The 18,979-nt window shown below is 35.8% G+C and overlaps 1 protein-coding gene across 2 annotated transcripts in view; it reads right to left on the reverse strand.

Annotated features, from left to right (window-relative positions):
• The window catches only part of LOC100371574 (putative RNA-binding protein 19), an 87,656-nt gene that overhangs the window by 43,045 nt on the left and 25,632 nt on the right, over window positions 1-18,979 (reverse strand). For both annotated transcript variants that reach the window (XM_085491202.1, XM_085491203.1), the window contains exons 19-26: window positions 18,179-18,298; window positions 17,829-17,957; window positions 14,802-14,868; window positions 13,843-13,981; window positions 13,414-13,530; window positions 12,404-12,503; window positions 11,416-11,542; window positions 11,116-11,204 (exon numbers count right to left, since the gene is read on the reverse strand). In XM_085491202.1, coding sequence (XP_085347328.1) covers window positions 11,125-11,204; window positions 11,416-11,542; window positions 12,404-12,503; window positions 13,414-13,530; window positions 13,843-13,981; window positions 14,802-14,868; window positions 17,829-17,957; window positions 18,179-18,298 — 879 coding nt within the window. In that variant the 3' untranslated portion in view covers window positions 11,116-11,124. The remainder of the gene's footprint in view (window positions 1-11,115; window positions 11,205-11,415; window positions 11,543-12,403; window positions 12,504-13,413; window positions 13,531-13,842; window positions 13,982-14,801; window positions 14,869-17,828; window positions 17,958-18,178; window positions 18,299-18,979) is intronic.

Below are 18,979 nucleotides of genomic sequence, written 5' to 3' on the forward strand. Positions count from 1 at the left end.
AAGGAGAGATGGTTGCCAAGGTTGAAATTACCATAGGAGAGATGGTTGCCAAGGTTGAAACTACCATAGGATAGATGGTTGCCAAGGTTGAAACTACCATAGGATAGATGGTTGCCAAGGTTGAAACTACCAAAGGAGAGATGGTTGCCAAGGTTGAAACTACCATAGGAGAGATGGTTGCCAAGGTTGAAACTACCATAGGAGAGATGGTTGCCAAGGTTGAAACTACCAAAGGAGAGATGGTTGCCAAGGTTGAAACTACCATAGGAGAGATGGTTGCCAAGGTTGAAACTATCATAGGATAGTAGGTTGCCAAGGTTGAAACTACCAAAGGAGAGATGGTTGCCAAGGTTGAAACTACCATAGGAGAGATGGTTGCCAAGGTTGAAACTATCATAGGAGAGATGGTTGCCAAGGTTGAAACTACCAAAGGAGAGATGAATTCCAAGGTTGAAACTACCAAAGGAGAGATGGTTGCCAAGGTTGAAACTACCATAGGAGAGATGGTTGCCAAGGTTGAAACTACCATAGGATAGATGGTTGCCAAGGTTGAAATTACCAAAGGAGAGATGAATTCCAAGGTTGAAACTACCAAAGTAGAGATGGTTGCCAAGGTTGAAATTACCATAGGAGAGATGGTTGCCAAGGTTGAAACTACCATAGGATAGATGGTTGCCAAGGTTGAAACTACCAAAGGAGAGATGGTTGCCAAGGTTGAAACTACCATAGGAGAGATGGTTGCCAAGGTTGAAACTACCATAGGAGAGATGGTTGCCAAGGTTGAAACTACCAAAGGAGAGATGATTGCCAAGGTTGAAACTACCATAGGAGAGATGGTTGCCAAGGTTGAAACTACCATAGAAGAGATGGTTGCCAAGGTTGAAACTACCATAGGAGAGATGGTTGCCAAGGTTGAAACTACCATAGGAGAGATGGTTGCCAAGGTTGAAACTACCATAGGAGAGATGGTTGCCAAGGTTGAAACTACCATAGGAGAGATAGTTGCCAAGGTTGAAACTACCAAAGGAGAGATGATTGCCAAGGTTGAAACTACCATAGGAGAGATGGTTGCCAAGGTTGAAACTACCATAGGAGAGATGGTTGCCAAGGTTGAAACTACCATAGGAGAGATGGTTGCCAAGGTTGAAACTACCATAGGAGAGATGGTTGCCAAGGTTGAAACTACCATAGGAGAGATGATTGCCAAGGTTTAAACCACCATAGGAGAGATGGTTGCCAAGGTTGAAACTACCATAGGAGAGATGGTTGCCAAGGTTGAAACTACCATAGGATAGATGGTTGCCAAGGTTGGAACTACCATAGAAGAGATGGTTGCCAAGGATGAAACTACCATAGGAGAGATGGTTGCCAAGGGTGAAACCACCATAGGAGAGATGGTTGCCAAGGATGAAACTACCATAGGAGAGATGATTGCCAAGGTTGAAACTACCATAGGAGATATGGTTGCCAAGGTTGAAACCACCATAGGAGATATGGTTGCTAGGGTTGAAACCACCATAGGAGAGATGGTTGCCAAGGATGAAACTACCATAGGAGAGATGATTGCCAAAGTTGAAACTACCATAGGATAGATGGTTGCCAAGGTTGAAACTACCACAGGGGAGATGGTTGCCAAGGTTGAAACCACCATAGGAGAGATGGTTGCCAAGGATGAAACTACCAAAGGAGAGATGGTTGCCAAGGTTAAAACTATCATAGGAGAGATGGTTGCCAAGGATGAAACTACCATAGGAGAGATGGTTGCCAAGGTTGAAACTACCATAGGAGAGATGGTTGCCAAGGATGAAACTACCATAGGGGAGATGGTTGTCAAGGTTGAAACTACCAAAGGAGAGATGATTGCCAAGGTTGAAACTACCATAGGAGAGATGGTTGCCAAGGATGAAACTACCATAGGAGAGATGGTTGCCAAGGTTGAAACTACCATAGGAGAGATGGTTGCCAAGGATGAAATTACCATAGGAGAGATGGTTGCCAAGGTTGAAACTACCAAAGGAGAGATGGTTGCCAAGGATGAAACTACCATAGGAGAGATGGTTGCCAAGGTTGAAACTACCATAGGAGAGATGGTTGCAAAGGATGAAACTACCATAGGAGAGATGATTGCCAAGGTTGAAACTACCATAGGAGATATGGTTGCCAAGGTTGAAACCACCATAGGAGAGATGGTTGCCAAGGATGAAACTACCATAGGAGAGATGGTTGCCAAGGGTGAAACCACCATAGGAGAGATGGTTGCCAAGGATGAAACTACCATAGGAGAGATGATTGCCAAGGTTGAAACTACCATAGGAGATATGGTTGCCAAGGTTGAAACCACCATAGGAGAGATGGTTGCCAAGGATGAAACTAATATAGGAGAGATGGTTGCCAAGGATAAAACTAACATAGTAGAGATGGTTGCCAAGGATAAAATTACCATAGGAAAATGGTTGCCAAGGTTGAAACTACCATAGGAGAGATGGTTGCCAAGGTTGAAACTAACATAGTAGAGATGGTTGCCAAGGATGAAACTACCATAGGAGAGATGGTTGCCAAGGAAGAAACTACTATCGGAGAGATGGTTGCCAAGGTTGAAACTAACATAGGAGAGATGGTTGCTAAGGTTGAAACTAACATAGGAGAGATGGTTGAAACTAACATAGGAGAAATGCTTGCTAAGGATGAAACTACCATAGGAGAGATGGTTGCCAAGGATGAAACTACCATAGGAGAGATGGTTGCCAAAAATGAAACTACCATAGGAGAGATGGTTGCTAAGGATGAAACTACCAAAGGAGAAATGGTTGCTAAGGATGAAACTACCAAAGGAGAAATGGTTGCTAAGGATGAAACTACCAAAGGAGAAATGGTTGCCAAGGATGAAACTACCAAAGGAGAAATGGTTGCCAAGGATGAAACCACCAAAGGAGAAATGGTTGCCAAGGATGAAACCACCAAAGGAGAAATGGTTGCCAAGGATGAAACTACCATAAGAGAGATGGTTGCCAAGGTTGAAACTACTATAGGAGAGATGGTTGCCAAGGACGAAACTACCATAGGAGAGATGGTTGCCAAGAATGAAACTAACATAGGAGCGATGGCTGCTAAGGATGAAACTACCAAAGGAGAAATAGTTGCCAAGAATGAAACTAACATAAGAGAGATGGTTGCTAAGGATGAAACTACCATAGAAGAGATGGTTACTAAGGATGAAACTACCATAGGAGAGTTGGTTGCCAAGAATGAAACTAACATAGGAGAGAAGGTTACTAAGGATGAAACTACCATAGAGATGGTTGCCAAGAATGAAACTACCATATATGTTGCAAACTGTTGCAAAGGCTTTACTACCAATTAATAGACAAACTGTTGTCATGTGTGAAACTCACAAAACTTTAAGGCAGAAAAAACTTGCAGTGGTACGTTACACTTTTTAGGGGGGGTGTCAAAAATCAAGAATCCAATTTGAATCGTAATCTCATGAATGACAGGATTCTCGTTCTAATTGACGACAAGAGAAGGAGGACAAGAAAGATGACGCTTCAACGTGAATAATAAAGTAATTAGAAACACTACCGCATCTCCTCACTGATAAAGTAGTAATCATTGTCGCATAAAATAAAACCAAGACGGCGACAAGGTATTAGTGAAACTTGACAAACCCCTGTCACTATCAATCCCCTATCCATCAAGCGTTGTTGTCGTTTGCTTTGCTTTATCTCGCAAACTGGAGTTTAAGATGCATATCAGCTGGGCTTTTTATTAACCTCACTTACGACTATCCAAGGCTAATGGCCCGGAAAGATAAAAAAAAAAAAATGGTGTGTTGTATGTAGTACCGTTGTCGGTTTGTTATCGCTAAGGTTTCATGATGACGGTAATCAGAAGGTGGAAAAATGGCTGATGGATGGGGCAGGTGTGCTGTACATTTTGTTTAACAAGTCTGTGATCAGAAACCCGGCGGTAAATAATCAAATATTTCTCAGCCGACTGGAAGCGTTTTTTTTTTATCTGCAGTTTAAAAAAATCCTCAGGATGACTAAGTTGTAATGAAGCAGTAAAAAAAAAAAAAAACACTAGGTTTTCAAAAACAATTTTGGTCAGGAATCCCCAGGAGCGATCTAGTGATCATGGTAGTGACCCTTGCGGAGTTTGTCATTCACAGGAGAGAGTAATTATCTTTAGTGTATAGTGACGCATCGTAAATAAGAAGATAACAATCCAATGTTTTGTTGGATAATAGTTGAAAGTCTAATTAATAATTGAAAATTTAAAAGAACAAATTTAAAAATAGTAACAATACGTAAAGTTAAATAATGTATTTATTTATTACTTATTGATTTTTGACAACTGCCTATTAAATTCAAAATCTTAATTAAAAGCTATATTTTAGACAAATTATCTGAAAGTTGCAAGCTATTTTCGTAGTGATTAGAATTTCAGTGAAAAAAAATGTACCGTGAATTTAAAAGACAGTAAATTTTAATTTTCATTCCAAGATGGCTGCCAGCAAGGCGGGCAAAGAATCAGAAGCAATTTGTGGAGGCAATTTGTGTAATCGATTGTTTCCATGGAAATGGGTCACTGCTGCTAATGCTGCTGAAATTTGAGGAGGAAAAAATTCAACGAAATTTGTTGCACCTGTTGAAATATTCCGCTTTGTTCGAAGTTTTTTCCTCCTGTTTCAATTGCAATATTGGATTATGAACAAACCAACTTTTCTGTTTCGAACACTGAAAATAACTGCAAATTTTTCGTTGGACATTATGGTACAGTATTTACTCCATTAGAAGCATAAGAGCATTAAAACATGAATGCGCAAAATATAGATGTCGTATCATATTTGTGCGTCTATGGTCTTTATATACAAACACATCAACTGCAGATTTTGATAACACTTATTTATGGTTACTATAAATTACCAGAATATCAAATGACAACATAATCTGAGTAAGCTTAAAAAATACTTTGTCAATATTGGGGGCATAAAGGGAATTTTGCATTATGAAAAGAAAACTAGTATCTTATGTGAAATATACATCTATAATTAGTGTGGTTTGTGTTTTAAATTTTCCATATTTGTGACCAGTGAAGCGAACTTTGTGAGTTTCACAATCTGTATGACAACTTGGAAATTATTTAGTAATTACTGAGAAAAAATAAAAAAAAAAATCTAAAAATTTGTAAAATTTTGAAATAAACCAGCTAAGGTGTTCACAATGGGGGATACTCCTCCTAATTTGAAAAAAAAAAAATTCTGGCTTTGGGAAATTATTTATTCATTATTTATTTTCATGGCTTTTTTGTTTGTTTCGTCTATTATAACTCAGCTTACAAGACCATACACAGTTCTGAAATTAAAAAGCATTTAAATCCATCCAACAGGAAATGCAATACTGTTGGTGAAGAGGAAGTCTTCAAACAGAAGTAATATGCAGGATTGACTGTTTTCGTATTTATTGTATTTATCATCTTCAACAAGCCCGTTGCCATATGTAGATTTCACATTCATTGAAGGCTGACCAGTACTTGACAGAATGTGACACCCAGATAACATCTCAATCCTCGGTAGAATAACCCGACTAATTACAAATAACACCATTCATGCTTAGTTCCTGGCTTGAAGACGCACAGACATGTATTCTTGGTCCACTAGATATTTTAAGATAAAACATAGCGACAGAGGCAATATCGACCGATATCTCGTGATTGGCTCATTATTTATTTATACAAACTTACTTTAAATCCCAAGCCAATTTGTTTCACTTGGGGGTGAAGTTTACATTGTAATATCACCCTCCCCCCACCTTTTGGCTTGATATGCCAACCAAAGGGTCAGCCACTGCGAAGAAATGAGTGAGGTGCCTGTCACCGGAGGGCAGCATACTGGAGGTGAGTCGTTGGTATCGATAAGCTAATTAATGTCGTGATGAGTTCCTTTGAAAAGAATTTCTGAAAACTAATCATTTGAAGGTGTGTAGTATTTCACATGACGTTTTTTTTAGGTGATAACTATTACAGAAAATATGCATTAGAGTAAGAAAAGCTATTAATTATATAAATGATAAACAATCTAATTTAATAATATATGAAAACAAATTTTGAAAAGCAGAGTTACATGCAACAACTATAATAAGCTCAAGATTATGAATCAGTAAAAATAATTTCAAGAGAAAAAAAACATCACAAATTATTTTTGACCTCTTGAATGCAAAATTTTTCCCGCCAAAATTTGGTATATTTTTCGTATTTTTCTATAATTTCATTGTTAATTGTGAACCAAATTGGCATAAATTTCCATTACCTACTTGTATTGATCAGACAATTTGAAAAAAAAAATTGTAAGTTCATTTTATGAAAGGCAACAAAAATTGCAAAATAGTTGTTAACATTGAAAAAAAACCACAACGAATTGCTCAATGTATGACTGAACAGACTCACTATTCTGAGAGAAGAGTGAAAAAGATCATCATCATCATCATCATCATCATCATCAACGGCAACATCCACCACAGTTCATTATAACTTAAATATTCAAGACACAAGGTGTAATCAGAAAGAAATGAAATGGGTACTTGTTATAAACCAGGAAATGTACACCATGTATATTTCACAAAGCCAGAGAGCGGAAAATACACTCATAAATAATACACTGTGTGTGTGTGTGTGTGTGTGTGTATGCGTGTGTGTGTGTGTGGAGATTATTGCACAATTTTGTTAAAAGATCATCATAACCCATCATTGATGATTGGAGTGGTGAAGCAACAATGAAACAAACATTAGTGCTGTCAAAAGGCGAAACAAATCATAGCGTTAATAGCAATGCTTATACATATTGTATACCACACTGTGTACAAACCGGGCCAATTAAACAATGAAGTCACGATGTCACTGAAATAGATAAGATGAGAAAAAGAAATTGAACACAGGAAATGGTACTGAATAGGACGCAGAGAATAATAATGAAACAAAGTAGTATGTGAAATAGACACAATGTAGCATTTCGTTTTATCTCAAAGCAACAACTACATCTAAGTTTTATATTTTTTCTGTCAGAATTACATAACGAATTTGTATATGTACTACAACTAAGCTCATCTTCTGTCATATTTTGATATAGTTCAGCCAGAATTCACATTAGAAAATTTGGACGAAATATCATGAAATAGTGACCTAAAAGGTCAAGATAAATTTTCTGCTGGAAGCGTGCTTCTAATAAAGGAAATATAGCGCAGTTGGTGAAATGCATACAAATGGAATAAGAATTTTTGAGAGAACAAATTAAACACCAGAAATGTACGAAACATGTGAATTTGTACAGAGGTAAAATAGGAACTTGGTGACAATTTATCAGAAATCAACAATAGGTAGTATAAAAGAAATTTATCAGATACAGTGTTGTTGCAACAAATTTAAAATATAGGGGGGGGGGATTGTTCCATCATTTTAAAAAGTAAGAGACAATCACCCATCCATGTGAAACTAAAGACAGAAATGAAGTATTTGGTTCTCCTTATTGTGGAGACAATGTACTCAAATGTTTATTATGTTTAAATTTTATTCCACACTTATGTCACTTATATTTTCTTACATTTTTGTGAGACAATACGTCTAATGAGAGTAAAAAAAAAAACCTGGGAAAGAAAATGAAACCATGAGGCAAATGTTTCATGTCTGATGAGAACACTGAAAATATATAAAAAATATGGACACTTTGCAACAGAACACATGCACTTGTGCCTGAAACAGACAGTACCAGACAACACAATATTTAAATAGTATGCACATATCTGAAATTCAACACGTATCAGAAATAGACGCTGAGATGAAATGTGCCAATTTAGTCAAGTAATGCATTATAAGCATACATGTATTGAAATAGACATGTAATAGACAATCAACAGCGAAAAGGACATTGAACTGAAATATACACAAAGTAACAGAATAGACAAAAATCTGTAATAGATACAAAATAGACATGCATCTTTCTGCAGCACAATTGACATGTAACTAAAATAGACACAAAGTAGAAAAATAGACAAGTAATTGAAATAGACACATGCAGCAAAAAAAGACACTATCTGACAAAGACAATTTGGAAACACAATGAACGTGTAACTGAAACAGAAAAAAAGTGACAGTATAACCATGCATATGAAATAGACACTTAACACAATGAACAGGTACATGTAGCTGAAACACAAAGAAACAAAATAGACATGCATCAGAAATAGACAATGGGCAACATTAAAGAAATGTACTGGAATAGATGCAAAGTAGCAAAATACACATGTAGCTGAAATAGACACAAAGTAGCAAAATGAACATGTAGCTGAAATAGACACAAAGTAGCAAAATGAACATGTAAAACTGAAATAGACACAGAGTAGGGAATGAACATGTTATTACCTGAAATAGACATAAAGTAGCAGAATAAACATGCATCTAAAATAGACACAAAATAGAGGTGCATGTCTATGAGAGTAAAAGAGATGCTGAGCATCAATAGTGCACAATCTGATGTGAGAAGAGCGCACTCAAGGTGGATTAGGAAAGTTATGCTTGGGTAGGCACATCATTGACAACATAGCCCTTATCACTGACAACTACCTCATTAATATACTGGCTAGAGATTTCAGCAGAATTGAAATGGACATGAACACAAAACATTCAAGCAACGCTGGTGATATATGCAGCTAACTACACGCATGATAGACTTCGCATGGTACGAGATGTGTAATATATTTATGTAGCTATTTACAGTCATACTGAAATACAAAGCGGAAAAGTACGCGATGAGGACACTGATTAAGGAACCCAAGACCCAATTCTGATCAGAAGAATTGTTTTCATGTAACAGTAAGGAGGGTGGGGGCAATTATGGAAAAAAAAAAAGACATACAAGGCAAAATACATATTAAGTTTTATTGCATGTTATATCAAGGCTGTGTTTTTGACATGGGCTCACTTGCTCAGGTGGCCTGATCAGCTGATAATTTTGTATACACCAGAGAGGAGAAAAAATATCCCTAACTCAATAATTATTTTCAAACAAGAAATAAACTGCAAGACAAGTGTTTGGTGAATTTCCTCATTTGGTACATGCAATACGAGAAATTTATGTTGGGCTGCAGTTGCATCGGATCAACGCAGCATACCAACCTGATTAAACGCTCAGAAAATAACAGCAGAACATTTGGAAAAACAATTTCAATTTTTTATGTTTTTTTCTTCATTTCCTTTTTTTCTTTACAAATCCAGTTAATTTAAAAAAAACAATGGTTATTTTCAGCAGTTTGTTTCACCGCTGACCTTCATGAGAATTGAGCACATATCGGCAATGCATATATGCCCGTAGTTCAGCTAAATAGAAGGACCTCTCAGGGCTAACAGATCAATAGTACCAAATAATCAAAAAATACATCAGATTACAGAGCATAAAACTTAAATCTTTAATGTAAAATTGCTTAATACTCGAAACTTAACGCTCTTTTAATATATTTTTTTCCACCTGGATGGACAGAATGTGGAACTAATACTTATTATATGGTTATGTGAGTTATAATTAGAGTTTTGGAATTTCAAAACATGCGTATTAAAATGCAAATTTCTTAAGAATCCAAATTGACATATAGCTAATTGCTAAACATTAATTACATATTTTTCTATTCATTTTTTTTATTTTTCTCCTTGGTCGTAAAATATCAAAAAATAATTAATTCTGTCGTTAAATATAATGTAAAAGATAAAAATTTGGACATATTTTTTTGGTTTTATTTTTGTCGTCAATTGCTGATTTACAACGATAGAGAGAGATATTGACGTGATATCATACAGTAACCTTGGCTTTGCCATCATAAATTACAACTAAAGCCATCAAAATTTACGCTAGGCGATAAAAAATCATGAATAAGTGGGTTGACAATGAAGGGAGACATTACTGCCCACAGTTTGAGGAAATGCCTCCTCCGAGACACACCAGTACATCATGAACTATTCTTTCACAACTGCCTATTAATCTTTGTATTGGAGCTGTAAACATTTAATAGTCAGCCAGTCTGCTGCACTCTAGTGGTGAAATTAGGAAAGTATGGTAATCAGAGCCAAAAAGAGGCACTCTCAACTGATTGACAACAGAGAAGGTCGAAGGTCAATGCAGATCAGCAGTATGCAGTAAGCAATAATGCTGCCACCACTAGTTATTAAAAAAATTACTTTTGTTTTTATTTTATTTTTTTTTATTTAAAAAATATGACATGTTAAACAGATAGAATATAGAAAAAAAATAAATGTGGTAGGATGGTATCAACAATAAAAAAAATTGAATAGAATATTAAAGCAGTATTTCTTTTAAAAATTTCAGGTCATTCTTGGTATAATTTTCAAGGAATGTAGATTTATGTTTTCGATACTTGCAATATTCAAAAAGTAGTTTGATTGACTACCTGGTAATAAATACAACAACCCCATTTGATGATTCAGCAAGCCAACAACTTTAACTGAGCTGTGAATTATTTTCACTATCGACTGCTTAAAATGTCAAAGAAAACAGTCAACCAGGTATAGCGCCACCAAGTGTTCAAAAAAAATAAATTGCATACCAGAGGTTTTATTTTATACTGAGGTTATTATTAATTTTTCTGATGTAATTTGGCATAATTTTCCGCTGATGATCAAAAGGAAACTAAACCATACAAATGAAGCAGTTACATAATAATCATGTGTCTTTAAGATAAGAATGAGTTCGCAGATGAGCGTCCTTGACTCTTTATCAATTCTCAGGGGTGGACATCCAGGCCAAAAACTCACAGAAAACAGTACTTTAGGATGGTTGTTGAGACCCCTTTGAACAGTGTAACAAGATTACACCTGCGTGTGTAACATATATAAAGTTGGTTGCTGAGGATTACTTCAAAGTTGACTTTCTACTGTTTTCTCGAATTTAGCTATTTTCACCGGCTCTTCAACCGACGTTCCACAGCAGCGCGCGCAGAGCCCATAGAATTACATGGTACAGTGGTGTGCGTCTTAACAACGTAGAACTTCTCATGACGCAGCTCCGCCTTTGATACCGGGGGTAATACTTCTGCAAAAAATTCATTCACTCATTACCTCGTTTTGTTAGCTGTCCTCTGTGACTTCACTTGTCTTCAGTAAATCCTCCATCACACTGGATTTCTTGAGTCTTTTATTCGGTAAATCTAAAATGTTTTGACAGACAAACGTAAGAATGTGAGATCACCATGGATACCAATTTATATTGAACTGTTTATGCTTATGACTGAATGCATGTGTGAAGCGCCCTCTATGCCAAAGGACCAAAGTACAACAACCAAGACCCAAGCTTCACTATTAAACTGTCGCAATAGTTGCGTCCCAACTTAAAAAAAAATATTTTTTTTTGTTACTAACCATCATGAAAATGTGCTGCTGTTTTCTTTCTTAGTGCGTCCACAGAGTCGGAGTCAGTATCGGCCCACTCCAAGACGAGCCTCCTTCCGTAAAGATGAGTACTGTGGCAAAGAGCACTAAACGCCCTCTGTGAAGGGAATACATCAAAGAAGACTGTGAATTGTTTTTATTTAAAAAAAGATGAAATTACAAAATAATGTGATTGTGTATGTGATATTTTAGGACTTTCTTTTATGCATCAGAATACATTCTTTTGTAACAGTGTTATATGTCGCCTGGTCACCCAAGTGTATTGATATGTAAAAAGTAGTGCCACTAAGCTCAAATTTAAAATGACTGAATAAACAATATGTCAACTGGTTTTGCGAGTTCCTGAGTCACATCACAGTGAATCCTCAGCACAATAAAAAGTTAACCGTTTCAATAAATAGTAATAACACCAGTCAAGAAATGGAAATTTAAAAATCAGCTCAGCAATTGAATAAGCTCAGTCGATCACATGCGCTATGATGTGAGATATTGAAAAAAAAAAAAGATTTTTAGTTTTGCAGGTTTTGCCATTTTTTTCAGTCTGTTCTTGACAAACCAACTTATAAATATAATTCTGGTAGTATCATGGAAACTTGCTATTGGATCACGATTTTTAACATGAACACTGTGTATATTTTACAAGCATTTGTGACTTGGTCATGTTGTGTGATTTTGGTATCAATTGTGAAAATTGTGACTGTTTCTGAGCCGACTGGAATGTAATAAATTCATGTAATTTCATGTAATATGAGAATGTTCACCAAGTAAAGAAATCAAAGTGATTATGGAACAGGGAAGAACAATAACATCCTCTCTTCTCTCCTATTACCTTCCATGATACAACACATGAAGTGTAAAATAAACATGCAACTGAAATTATAGGAATGTTAAAAATTTTCCTCACAAAAATAACAATCTTTGCAGCAGTAATTTCCCCCTCACCCCTTCATTCCCTCACCTTGGCATCTTGCTTTGTAAGGAAATCAACAAACCCAAATCCTCTGTGTGTACCAGATGCTTTCTTTGGAATACGGATGGATTTAATCTCGCCAAATGTACTACAAAAACAAACATGTAATTATATTATTTAGACTTCATGAGTTATCATTAAGTTTAAAAAATATAAGTTTGAACATATCAAGTTATGTCAGAGATAAGGCTCTGAAAAAGCACTCATTAAATCAAAAAGCCCACCAGTCAGACATTTTGAATCTAATCTGAAAATAAAATATGCGAATCAAGGTTTTTTAAATGTGTAATATAAGTACCAAGTTTTAATGAAATCTGTCCATGTATGACTAAAATCCAGTTCTGCGATGGCAGAAATGCTTGATTTTGATGAGATTTGAACATTAAAATGGTTTCCATTGAACAATCTTGAATTATACCATGAAACAGATACATGTGCATATATGTGTAAATGAAGTTTGAACTTGATTGATGAGAACAAATCAGAGTAGAGTATAGTCCATGGCGCTGCAACATTCATCAAATCAGAATGTCCGCCAGTAGGCCATTTTTAATTTCAATCAAACAAACAAATTGCAGTTCTGGGATGACAGAAATATTTGATTTTGATAATTTTTTTTGCACATAAATGGCCGCCAATAAGCCATCTTGAATTCAGATTGAGAAACAAATGCACATGCATATTTATCGCAAAAAAGCCTATTAAAATGTATGTGTGAAGTTTGAATGTGATTGATCCAAGCATGAATGCATGTACATATGCGCGTTACAGAGCAGGAACTAATGATGTGAAAACAATCTGAACCATTGAGATCAACACTACAGCTAGGCGAAGACAGCTACTGGTAGAATGCCATGACAACGCACTAGTGTCCCAACTCTTTACAATAAATGGGTGAAAAACACATGCTCAATTTAGACATACATACATATCCCAGAATGCATCACGTCTGCAAAATGAGAAGACCTTACTTTTACACGAGGATTCAACGTAAATACCTGAAAAGTTCTTGTATTTCTCTTCTGGTCGCTTCAAATGGCAAGTTTCGAACTAATATTTTAGTGGATTTCTGTTTTTTGGTGACTTGTTTCTTCCTTGTACTCGTTGGCTTTGGTCTATGAAATAATAACAGTGACCTTTGGGGTGAATATACCAAGTCATGACATAACACTTCAACTATTTAACGATTCTATCATTGCTAGTTTATTTTGGATCAGAGATTGATTTAATATGCAGAGGTATAAATCAGTATGTCCAAATGGTTTTAAATTAATTCAGCTTAGTTCATCATCAGCTGTACTGCCCCAATAATAATAGTAATAACCTGTCCCGTCAAGTTTTAGACTTTTTGGTTTATTTTCTAAACAATGACAAAAAAAAAACTATTGTCAATAAGAATTTGTTCAAATGGTGGCAGGATTACTTACTGTACTGTTGCTCTGTTTGACATCTTCAATTCAACTTGGTGGTCATCCAGCATACAGTGTTGTAGTACTTTCAGTGCCTTATTGGCACTTTCTCGGTTCTTATACTCAACAAAACCATATCCCATTGATAAAAACTTGCCTTCAAATAGATAAGTAAAAGTAAAGACAGACAATTCGCAAAAACTTGACTGGAGGCGTGGCCGACTCATGACGTCTCAAGATCTAGGGATAAGAGGTATCTGGTGATGACCTCTTAATTGCAAATGCCAGCAAACTTTTGGATTAAGTCATGGGCGCTAGTTAACAAAGAAGAGCACTTATTCACAGACAATTTTCCTATATTACTAAGGCTGAATTATGATCAAATCTATTCTTGGACCAATCCATATTGCAGCAGGGATGGATGGACAATGCAATGCAACTCAACTCCAACAAGGAGGTGCAACCGCGATAATTTTACAGTGATACTGTGGAATACTTTATTTTCGCTGGAATTAATTTCTGCTGAAAAGGCTTTTTGAGCGTTTTGTATGGAATTTATTTTCACTGATTTTTGATCAGTTTAATGTGAAATATAGGAAAAAAAATATATTCGCTGGATTTTATTTTCACGGAATCATCCCTCCAGTGAAAATAGCGAAAATAAAGTAGTCTACAGTAAAACAAAAACAACAAAATAAATAATCTTTTCCACTAAAATTTGGGAAAAACATTTTGCCTATAGTTATGTATTTTTCATAATTTCCTATTGGCTATGATTCTTGATGAAAAAAAAAAATTGATAAAAATATTGAAAAAATTATGTGGGTTTTTTTTTTTTGAACGGTGAAAAAAGTTGGTGCATCAAGGTTCAATAATCAAAGTTCAATCATAAAACTTTCATACGGAGGTTAATTAAATTAGCAAACTTATTCTGGATGCATATTTATTTTCAAATTTTATTTTCAAATTTGACTCACCCGGTTGCTTCATGTCTTTTTTCTTCGAAATTGACACATGTTTTACTGGACCACAAACTGAAAATTTCTGAGAGGAGACAAAAACAGATGTTACTCAATATCAGGAATGAAAGCTACAAATATATTATCAAATTTAACAATAATATGTTGTAAAGAGTGTGTTACAAACGGCAAAATGTATTTATAACAAGTCATTGAAAATGACACAGTCCCTGTTAAGTTCTCTTTGTGCTCGTCATATTAAAGTGGAGGGGTTGTCGCGAGTGTGTCCTTGAAACTTGAGTTCCAAGTGGCGTATACAACAGATTGTTTATTTACATCAAAACACGTGTTTCGTGTCGTATAATATGGCCAAAATAAAAACAGCCATTATTCAGCCATCTTTGATCTGATTATGAAACACACTGATATGTATGATGTATGTGTCAAATACGAATGAAAATGATACATAAATTGTGGAAATATAGTAGTAAGGCCAAACAGTCAGATGGCTGTCAATCGGCCATCCTTGACCAGATTTTGAAACAAATTGTCATGGACATGCATCCTAACATGTATAAAGTACATGTATGTGCCAAATTTGAATGAAAACTGACAGAGCATGTCCAAGATACCGCATAAAAAAACAAAAACAAGATGCCTGCCAGTCGACCATCTTTGATCCAATTGCGAAATAAATCGTTATGGACATGTATCCTAACATGTATAATCCATGTACCAAGTTTGAATGACAACTGACAAAGCATGTCCAAAATACAACATTTTCAAAAAACAAGATGGCTGCCACATAAGGTACTAAGGACATGCAAAGAATGAACGGAATCGGTCCAAGGGATTCTGAGATATGACTTCGGACGGACGCACGGACGGACGGACACCGAATTATAAGTCCCCGTTTTCGGACTTCGTCCGAACGCGACTAACAAGCAGCCTCTCGGCTGAGATAGCTCCGCTGTTAGCAAGGCACATTTCAATTATAGAACTGAAGATATCATTAGAAAATGAACAATATGTATAGTATGTATAGCAATCGGCCTTGCTGTTTTCAACAGGAATTCAAAAATATCACTTTTTACCAAAAATGACATAAATATTCACCAAAATTAGAAAATTGAAGATATCATCACAAAATGAACAAATCTGAGAGAGGTCCACATGTAGTACCTATATATGTATATTATCAAAGCAATTGAACTTTTGGTTTTTAACAAGTCGAAAATATCACTTTTTACCAAAAATTACAAAAATATTCATCAAAATTAAAGAATTAAAGATATCATCATGAAATGAACAAATCTGAGAAAGAACCATCCAAGGTACTTGCATATCAAATTTAAAAACATTCTGACTTGCGGTTTCGAAGAAGAAGTTGAAATTGTACAAGTCATTGTCAATGACACGTCCCCGTTCTGTTCATATTTGAGTGACATACATGTATACATTCAAAGCAGATCATGACCGAAATGCACCTGCATATGTACAACACATTGTGCTAAATCTGAACAAAATCCATCCATGCATGACTGAGATCCGGTTCTGGAATTGTGAAAATACGTGATTTTGATGCATTTTCGGCCTTAAAATGGCCATCATTTCGCTATTGTTAAGCAGATCATGAAACAAAGGCACATATCTATTTGTGACATGATGTACCATGTGTGTGTGAAGTTTGAACTTGATCAATCCAGACATGTCTTGGATACGGATCCAGAACTGAATTCTTTAACAAAATGGCCGCCAGTCGGCCATTTCGAACTTGATCCGAAAAAAAAAAGATGTGCATCAAGGTCCTATTATGTTTAATGTATGTACCAAATTTGAACAAAATCCATCCATGCATAACTGAGATACGGGTCCGGAATGGTGAAAATGTGCGATTTCAATGCATTTTCGGCCTTAAAAGCAACCGCCATTTGGCTATCGTTAATGAGATCATGAAACAAATGCACATACATATTTGTGACATGATGTACCTTGTGTGTATGAAGTTTGAACTTGATCAATCCAGACATGTCTCGGATACGGATCCAGAACTGAATTGTTTAAAACAAAATGGCCGCCAGTCGGCTATTTCGAACTTGATCCGAAAAAAAAAATGACGTGCATCAAGGTCCTATTATGTTTAATGTATGTACCAAATTTGAATGAAATCCGTCCATGCATAACTGAGATCCGGGTCCGGAATGGCGAAAATGTGCGATTTCAATGCATTTTCGGCCTTAAAGCGGCCGCCATTTGGCTATCGTTAATGAGATCATGAAACAAATGCACATACATATTTGTGACATGATGTACCTTGTGTGTGTGAAGTTTGAACTCGATCAATCCAAGCATGTCTCAGATACGGATCCAGAACTGAATTCTTTAAAACAAAATGGCCGCCAGTCGGTCATTTCGAACCCGATCCAAAAAAAAATGACGTGCATCAAGGTCCTATTATGTTTAATGTATGTACCAAATTTGAACAAAATCCATCCATGCATAACTGAGATACGGGTCCGGAATGGTGAAAATGTGCGATTTCAATGCATTTTCGGCCTTAAAATGGCCGCTATTCGGCTATCGTTAATCGGATCATGAAGAAAATGCATGTGCATATGTCCCATATAATGTGTGATGTATTAGTGAAGTTTGAACTCAATCGGTCCATGCATGTTCGAGATACAGGTGATCACGGACGCACGGACGCACGCACACAGGGCAAAACATAAGTCCCCGTTTTCGGACTGCGTCCGAACGGGGACTAAAAATTTACGACGACAGCGACGGACAATCTGTAATATGAACAGCTTTGCTGAGTCGACATTGTCGACAGCGGAGCTAAAAAATTGATGCACATCTCATACTGAGCAGAAACAAATTATTTATTTTATCTGACCTAACCTCTAATAAGTGTGAGTAATTTGAAATTCAATAGGAGTTGCAGTTCCTCAATATCATTACACATTTGCGCCATAGAGGGAGTACTGTTATTGATAAATGTAATAAATGATGACTTGAAACACAGACTTATTTGGTCATACTTACTTCAATTACTCCCGTTTCTGTTGTCTCAAAATTAAGATTCTTTACAAACAATGTACATCCTTCTTCAATTTCATCTTCTGATGACGACTCTTCATCTTCCTGCTCTGTAACATCCTCTTTTTTCCCTTCCTGTCAACAGAAGAAATAGAAAAATGTAAATTTCAAAAAAACCTATAATATTTGTTTAGATTAAATGCAGTTTTAAAACAATTTGGAAACAAGAAAAAGAAAGAGGAACCGATGGTTTTTACTTTCCATATAAAGTTAAAACAAACATGAATGCCTCAGCAAGGTATATCAAACTCTAAACAAATTGATGAAAAAAATGTGATGAGAATTGAATTGCATACCGTTGTGCTCTGTTCTTTATCAGATGCCATCAGTTCATCTTTGATTCCTTCTTTCTTTTCAGCTGGTGTCGTGAAGATACCTACCGGAGCCCACTCTAGATAGAGAGGTACATGCTGAAACTGCGACAGAAGAAAATCTATGTCAACAATGCAACAGCAATTGCATGCATTTATTTTCAGAGATGAAATTCTCAAAACTTCTCAAAAGTTCTAGACTCTGATGTAATACATGGTTTGTTTAATAAAGACAGCCACTATACAATTCATACAAAAACAAGCAGCCTATCGGCTGAGATAGCTCCGCTGTTAGAAATGCACATTTCAATTAAAGAACTGAAGACATCATCAGAAAATGAACAATATGTATAGTATCAAAGCAATCGGACTTACAGTTTTTAACAAGAAGTCGAAAATATCACTTTCTACCAAAAATGACTAAAATATTCACCAAAATTAGAGAATTGAAGATATCATCACGAAATGAACAAATCTGAGAAAGGTCTACATGTAGTATCTATATATGTAATATCAAAGCAATTGAACTTTTGGTTTTTAACAAGAAGTCGAAAATATCACTTTTTACCAAATATGACAAAAATATTCACCAAAATTATAGAATCCAAGATATCATCACGAAATGAACAAATCTGAGAAAGGTCCACATGTAGTATCTAAATATGTAATATCAAAGCAATTGAACTATTGGTTTTTAACAAGAAGTCAAAAATATCACTTTTTACCAAAAATGATAAAAATATTCACCAAAATTAGAGAATTAAAGATATCATTACAAAATGAACA

The sequence above is a fragment of the Saccoglossus kowalevskii genome, chromosome 16 (genome assembly GCF_978046115.1).
Source record: "Saccoglossus kowalevskii chromosome 16, keSacKowa6.1, whole genome shotgun sequence".
NCBI classification, from domain to species: domain Eukaryota; kingdom Metazoa; phylum Hemichordata; class Enteropneusta; family Harrimaniidae; genus Saccoglossus; species Saccoglossus kowalevskii.